This window comes from Populus euphratica, unplaced genomic scaffold (genome assembly GCF_000495115.2).
Source record: "Populus euphratica unplaced genomic scaffold, PopEup_1.0 scaffold136.1, whole genome shotgun sequence".
Classification (NCBI taxonomy): domain Eukaryota; kingdom Viridiplantae; phylum Streptophyta; class Magnoliopsida; order Malpighiales; family Salicaceae; genus Populus; species Populus euphratica.
Genome location: NW_011500002.1, coordinates 139120 through 147078, shown reverse-complemented (window position 1 = coordinate 147078; position 7959 = coordinate 139120). Strand labels below are relative to the sequence as shown.

At 31.3% G+C, this 7959-nt stretch overlaps 1 protein-coding gene across 1 annotated transcript; it reads right to left on the bottom strand.

Moving 5' to 3' along the window:
- Window positions 1–444: 444 nt before the first annotated feature.
- Window positions 445–6564, bottom strand: LOC105140922 (proteinaceous RNase P 2-like). Its single transcript, XM_011047965.1, has 7 exons — window positions 5598–6564; window positions 4800–4901; window positions 4501–4676; window positions 4119–4239; window positions 1262–1330; window positions 774–1112; window positions 445–656 (listed from the first exon to the last, which is right to left on the bottom strand). Exons 1-6 carry the CDS (start codon window positions 6504–6506, stop codon window positions 813–815), a joined length of 1677 nt encoding a protein of 558 aa, XP_011046267.1. The 5' UTR covers window positions 6507–6564; the 3' UTR covers window positions 445–656; window positions 774–812.
- Window positions 6565–7959: the final 1395 nt, after the last annotated feature.

The following is a 7959-nucleotide window of genomic DNA, read 5'->3' as shown; positions in this document are numbered from 1 at the left end:
ATAAATAAAAAAATATGATATATATATATATATTAATCAATCTTAACAGTTATAGTTAATGTTCAATTTTAATAGAATACTAATAAAAATAATTAAAAATAATGTTTTGATATAATAAAAATTTCATAATTATAAAAACTTTATAATTCTTTTTTAAAATATTTTTGTCTCATATATTTTTTCTTTGCTATACTCATTAATTAAAGATTAAATTCATTAAACGTATATAAATAAATATTAAAAATTAAAAAACTTTTACTAATTATAAATATATTTTACATAAATAAAATCAATACACATGTAAGTGTAAATAATTAATTAACTATGAGATATATTCACTAGCATCTTGATCACTATCAAAATTATCATAGAATAAATACTATAATGATGGTTAAAACAATGCTGTACTATGGTTTCTTGGTAAGAATTATAAAGCAGAAGAAATTATTCCTAACTTGAAGAACCGTGATTCATAACCTTAAATAAGTGAAAACATCAGTATCATGTCGGATGTTATCATCCTATTTTTGCCCCCCGAGAAAAAGGAAATTATAGACTGGAAAAGAAAAAAGAAACAAGAAAGCAAGCCCAAACGGAAGTGTTGGATTAAAATGAAAAATAAATAAAAAAATCATGTGCTAAAACGAGGAAAAAAAATGTAAATTTGATTATAACTTTCCCTGCATAGAAACGAGCTGGTATATGCAGTGTGTGCTCTTTTTCCCCAAAGGGGTTAGGGTACATTATAACAATTATTACAGCTTAAAAGCCAAAAATTAACTTGTAATGGCGCTGGTCTCAAGGAATACGCTCTAGGAAGGAGATGAGGACCTCTCTTTCCTTTTTCCAGTCAGAGCTATGATTTTACCATCAGATTCTTGAAAAGAATCTCGGATATGGAGTTTATGTTTGGAACTTTCAAGACTTTCTGGTCTGCCAAAGGTCGGTAATTTACTATTGCAGCAACAATCATTACTGTCTTTCGACTTTTCCATGCACGCAGCTTCTTTAAGAGCATCACAAGATCTTGGCCTAGAAATGCACAGCCAGCTTTGTGGAGAATCATTGTCATCACCTGCTACAGGGACATGCCACGACCCATTTTCTGATTCCTGAAACCAAAAGACTGGCATCTCAACAACACTAAAAGCGTAATTATAAAAAGAAAGGAAAGAATAAGAGGAGAAAAAAATAGACCTATAACTAAACAACTTGAAGACTGCTGTTCTGCATCAGTACTGGGCCTTATTAGAATCAATACCTGGATTCCTATCGAAAACAGAGGCGGCATTTGGAGTTCCAAGTTCCCTTTGACAAAAGTATATCGAACCTGCAAGCAGGAATTAAAAAAAAGTCAGAATCGTCAATGATAATTCACCAAACACTACTAAATCCATAAAGGAGTGCTTTCCTGATGCAGAAAAAACAATCCAAAACAAGGAAATAACTTAGAAACAACTAGGGACAATGGAACCTCTTTTAGTTGCCGAACGTGGAATAAACCAAAGCAACCATGGCATACCCTTATTTTAAGAAGGGTGAAGCACTCCATAGACCCAAATGGTGCAGGAAAGATACTTCATCTAAAGTTAGGTGTTGAAAAGAAACCAAAACCTCTAGTTACTCATCCATGGATAGGAATATATCTAAGCATATAATCCATCAATAAAGGTAAGATGAACCTAGATGGTTATTATACCCGAAACAGCAGGCATTGCTTTCTTCACGAGCATATGACAGCACAAGTTAACCTCATATAGGCCTCAATATTTACATACTTGAGAAGAGAAATATAACGATTATTAATCAAAAATAGTTGCACCTGAAATTCCTATGGTGCATCAAGTTAGTCGGTCTCATTTTCAACAACATACTTTCACATAAGTCTCAACACCTATACATGGAAGAAAACAACTCCATTTTAATTCACAAAACACTAGCCAAAATGACTCAAAAAAGACATTTACATTGATGAATGTTACAATGCTTAGTATTAAAATCACAGTTAAAGTCAGATTTAGAAAATAATAATTAGGGAAAACTATGTGCGACAAAAGGGATATTTAAGTCTAAGATGTCTTCAATAAAATGTACCACTACAATAATATATTTGGTTAAAAAGAGAGACTTATAATGGTCAAGCAGAATAGCAGATGCCTTGCATTTTCTTTAGAAATGATTGCTTCACCATATTTACTTAGAAGAAACGGTTATTAATAACATCATCCAGGAAATTAGAATGACACCAGTTAGAGAGGATTAGTTATTGGTGCCCACGCTACGCTATGGATTTGTATTATTTTTCTAATAAAATATTACAGCATAGCAAACACGTTTTAGTCCAACCAACTAAATAAGTTGGTTTTATTCATATTGAAAAAATAAAAAAAAGCAATGATAAACATAGATATAAAAGAAAATCATAAGAATAATGATTAAATTGAAAACACCAATAAATAATCAAATAAATTTGAACATATCAAATTTTTCAACGCGGTTTTTTACATAAAAAATAGTAAATGTAAATCAAAAAACTTATGCATGCATCCAATTAAATAAACCACTAACCATTGTGTAAATAAATGAAAAAAATAATCAACGATAAATAAAAATACAATTGAAAAAAATAAGAGAAATCATAAGAATAATAATCAAATTGAAAACACTAATACATGATCACATAAATTTGAACATGTTGAATTTTTCAACATGGCTTTTTACATAAAAAATCATAAATGTAAATCAAAAAACTCATGCATGTATCCAATTAAATCAACCACTAATGATTCTGTAAATAAATGAAAAAAAAAGTAATCAATGATGAATAAAAACATAGATGGAAAAATTAAGATACTAATATAGATAAAGATATTAAATATTATATTATGAATCATTTACCTGGTTGTATCTAATAAATCTATTTATGAAAATCAATTTATAATACAAATTGACACACATGAAATTTATTGAACAAAAAAAAAGTAAAAAAAAAAAACACTATGCAAGGTTGCATGTATTAAAAATATTATAAAAATTATTTAATCTATATAAAATATACATAAAAAATATAGATGAATCATTGAAAAAAGTAAACACACCTCATATAATTTAAAAAATAATCATTATTCAAGAAAGGCTAAAAAATAAAAGAAAAAAAATCAAAGAAAAAGGGGTATTAATTAAAATTTAAAAATTATTTGACAAATCACAAAGCCATCAAAAAATATATATATATATAAAAGAAGAAGAAGAAGAAATGATGTCAGGTGTTGTTGGGGTTCATATGCAAGCCCAACACCAGGCCCAATCAAGAAAAGGCATGCGCACGGGCCTTTGATATTTTTTTTAAGTTCAATGGGCGGATAACCTAATTTATTTGAAAAAAAGATGATGTGTCATTTGAAAATCCCACCATCTAGCCACTAGTATGGCCAGAAAAACAGGGTTATTTGTTTTTTTATCCAAAAACTCATTTTCAACTAATTTTTTATCCAAAACACCCCAGGAACCTTGTTAAACTAATCCACAACCTTCAAAAACGCACAAAAAAAAAGGTCCAAAACCCAAAATCTTTTAAAGCTTAATTGTTTTCAAGGTAAAAAAACACTTAATCATAACCTCCTCATAATATAAGAACCATTTGAAAATAAAATCGATTGTTTTGGCAGGACCTAAATCTTCCTCAACACCAACTTTCTCTCCTTAGTCGAAAATCCAACAAACCCTTCTTCTCCTCCACCAAAAAAAGAACTAAAAAAAATGAAAATGAAGTTTGGTACCAAAAATGTATATTTTAAAAATTATAGGGATTGGTTAACTAATAGCTTAAAAAGATAAGGGACACAAATGAACTTTTTAAATCAATTGCAAACCGCCACCTATTTTATCTTAATTTTTAACTTTAATCTTGTCTTTCAATTCAACCCTTATCCCCTGAAAAAATACAAATGGGCTTTAATTTTAGCTCAAAAGAAGTTAATTGTGCAAAAGAAAAGTTCAAGGATCAAAGTTAAGATTTTTAAAAAATATACTATTGTAATCCTCGATAATATGTAAGATAATGAACAGTGAAATAACCATGCTTTTAGAGTTATGCTTAATTATGACATAGCACATACTTGATGTCTTTCTTTCCACTTGACAAAGAAGTCGCTTCCTAGTAGTTCGAAAATGTGATCTCGCATTTCATCATTTGTTACTAGCAAGCATCTAAGTTTGACAGCAGCATATAGCCAATACCTGAAATACAGAAGAACTTATTAATAGAATACATATACAAATTAAAAAAAAAGCTTTTCAGGACAAAGGAATTGACACATCCAATCAAGCCAACATTTTGGAAAAACCATGCTTGAAAACTTTCAAGCTCTAAGTGAATTAGAACAATAATAGTCTAAAGTCCAAAAAAATTAGGTGAAAAGGAGATTTTTACAACAAATAATCCTTCAACTATAGAAATAACCGCACATACATAAAAGCATCAGTTCTAGAAGCTTATACCAATCATCATTGGAACCATGAGGCGTGGTGTAAAGAACATCTTTTTCTATCCACTCTTGAATCAGCTCCCTAGTGGAAGGATTCTGCAGCAGTGCTCGGAGACGCTTATTGTGCAAAATAATAAGTGGCCGTTTTTTCCCACTCTGATTGTACAGGTCTTTTATAACAGCATCAAGCTGCTCTATTTCAATTTGTGAGAAAATATAGCAAATGGGTTATACAAAATAGCAATTACTAAAGAAGCATACCTAATGGAAGAGATAGGTAAAGAAGTATCAGTTCAAATGTACATCTACAACCTGAGAAATGCTAACTCGGCCTTCTGCAAAATTCTGCTGATAAAGTCCAATATTTGCTCCATCCATTATTGCTTCATAGTTGGCATGTTTTTCTAGCCAATTCTATTGTATAATATACAGAATGTTAGGAGAGAGAATTATGAATAAAGAGATTTGAATGATAAGAGCAGCAATTATTTTCTTAAAAGGAACTGCTAATTAAATTCTATATCACTCCCAAATCATCATGAAATTGAGTTTTCTATGAAAACACAATAGCATTTTCAAGTTTTTTAACCAAGTTGAGCTAGAAAAGATCGCCTATCTAAATATACAAAAATCACAATATTTAAACTGAATTTGATCCTTCCATCTATTTAATGTACTTAAAGAACGCTGCCAGTTAGTAAGGCAAAGCATGTTAAAGGGCAATAGCATTCCAAAACAATGCCTCAATTACTATGCCAACATAATAAGGAATAACTATATGCACATGTGAAGAAAATGCTTAGCAACTATCGTCAATCACATGTATATGCAGAGAATGTACCGTATAAAACATTGATAATGTCACAATCACTCGATGAAAAAACACCAACTCACTCACAGTGATAACACCAATTCACCCAATCGCTATCTCCCTCTCTCTTTTTTTATTCAAAGTCCTGGATCATTATAAATCTTCAAATTTAGCGTAGACCACAAACAATACCAACAAAATACGCGTAGAGTGAACATTAAAACTAATGCACAATCCACTCCTATATGAACAAAAACCACACAGAACCAAGTAGAAAAATAAACACATCCACCACTCACCTGAAACTCGCTAAAATTAGCCTTAACCTCCCTTTCCATAGCCAATCCAGCAACAGACTCAGCAAACCTCTCCGTTTCATCATCATCAATATCAACAGAAACCAACTGCTCCCCACAACAACAACATTTTCCACCAGCATTCACACTTCCTCTCCCCACCACCCACTTCTCCTTCCCAATCCATCCAAGCCCATGCCACCCTCCCCCATTTCTTGAAACCGCCTCCCTCACTAGTCCCACATCCAATTCCACCCCATTACCCTCAAAAACCTCAAACCAATGTTCGATAACCTTTGCAGTCTCTTCTCTCACGCACCTCACCATCTTCCTCAATTTCTGCAAATACCCATAAACCCTCTCCTCTCTTCTAGTCTCCACACTAACTTTCAACAATGCCGCAATCTCCACCTCTTCTAAACCCACCCCCATTCTCCCTATATGCTCCTCCACTTCATAAGCCTTGTCACCCTCCAAGTTCTCACAATAACAAAACAATGCAGGATCATAAGTCCTCAACCTTGGCAATTCATTATAAACCCCAATATTTTTAACCAAATCAAAAGCATAATCACCATCCCCTTTAGCAGCAGCTAGTCTAGCAACAGCTGTGATCGAGGCCTCATTGGGTTTGATCCCATTAGACACCAAATGATCAAAAACTCGAAACCCATATTGCAAGGACAAGTCTTTAGTTGATGGGTCATTGAGTGAGATTGAGCAGAGGTACAGGAGAGTGTTGAAGTTGTGCTGATTGAGACGAGTGTTTTGGGATATTGCAGTGTCATAGAGGGATAAAGCAGAGTGTAAGTCTTTGGATTTTGAATATAAGTTGAGGTTGTAGCTGAATTGGGATTCTGGGGTTTGGTTGCTTCTGGGTTTCTTTTTGTTGGCTGGGGAAGCCATTGCCATGGATGGAAGCGAGGACAGTATTCAAAAACCCTAGACGTTGAAAATAGAAAAACCATGTAGACTGTGGATATGGATATGGGATTTTAAAATATATTAAAATAATATTATTTATTTTAAAAAAAAAATTAATATAGTATATTAAAATAATATAAAAATATCTAAAATATATTAATTTAAAATATAAAATTTTTAAATTTTTTTATAAATACTTTTAAAATGCAATATTAAACACCTAGAAATAAAAGGTTTTAAAGAAATAAAAGGTTTTGTGCTTTGATGGCTTAGAAATGTAGGCTCGGTTTTAGATAATATTCTTAGTGCTCTATTTTGTGCTCAAGGGGCTTGGGCCCAAGAAAAACCAACTGTCCTAAACAACAGCCCACTGATGGGCACTTGACAAAACCGATAATGATCGGGTAATGCTTTTAGGAATGGAAATGGTTTGGTTTTTTTTATATATATATATTTTTATTTGATTTATTATTTATTGTGTGAAAAAATTAGATATTTTCATGTATTTATTATCCACTTATTATTTATTCTTCAACAAAAAAATACAATATATATATATATATTAAATGATAAAATTATAAATGTTATAAATATGTATCATATTAGATTTCAAAAGGTGTAAGTATATTTACCTATGTATCTATAAAATACAAATATATATTTCATTTTAGATTTTGAGTTTGGATGGTCTCTATATCATATTTATTTTCAATTGGATAAACTAACTATATAAAAAAAAAAAAACTTATTCATTTATGCTAGTATTTATTGGCTTTTGATTAGATTGTCATCTTTAATACAATTTTTTTTAATAAAAATCTGAACTCGGTTATATTATATTATATTTATCGAATAATTGATTTTTAAATATATCAATGAGAAATCCTAAATTCCATAGAGAAAAAAATAAAGTCATCCATCCCATTACTATCCTAGTCGATGCAAAACATATTAATAAGTTTATTTTGAATAAATGTATTGATATTGCAACTAGTAGCTCAACGTCAACAACACTATTGAGACGTCATGCATTAGAAGAATCACCTATAAACAATAAAACAGTGGATTGGTCGAGCATCAACATGACATCACAAGAAGTGAATCATCGATACAAATAATGCAAAGAACAATATGAATTGTTAGCCAAACGAATGCTTGAGTGTGGGTTTGAATTTTAAGCTTGAATGTTCCGAGCAAGCTCAGAAATGGTGCCTCACTGCCTCTCACAATGGAGACAGATGGGTCTTTCACTCTTTTATATTCTAATAATTGCTATCTTGATCATTAAGTTTACACGTCCGTTTCTTGATTTGTATACTGTTTTTCCACAGCAACAAGTCTGATGTGATGAAAATTGCCCACCTCATTAGCTTTCTTCACAGCCACATTGTAGAATTTGGCTCTTAATTTTCTGCACACCCATTTGGAAAGAAATGCATGG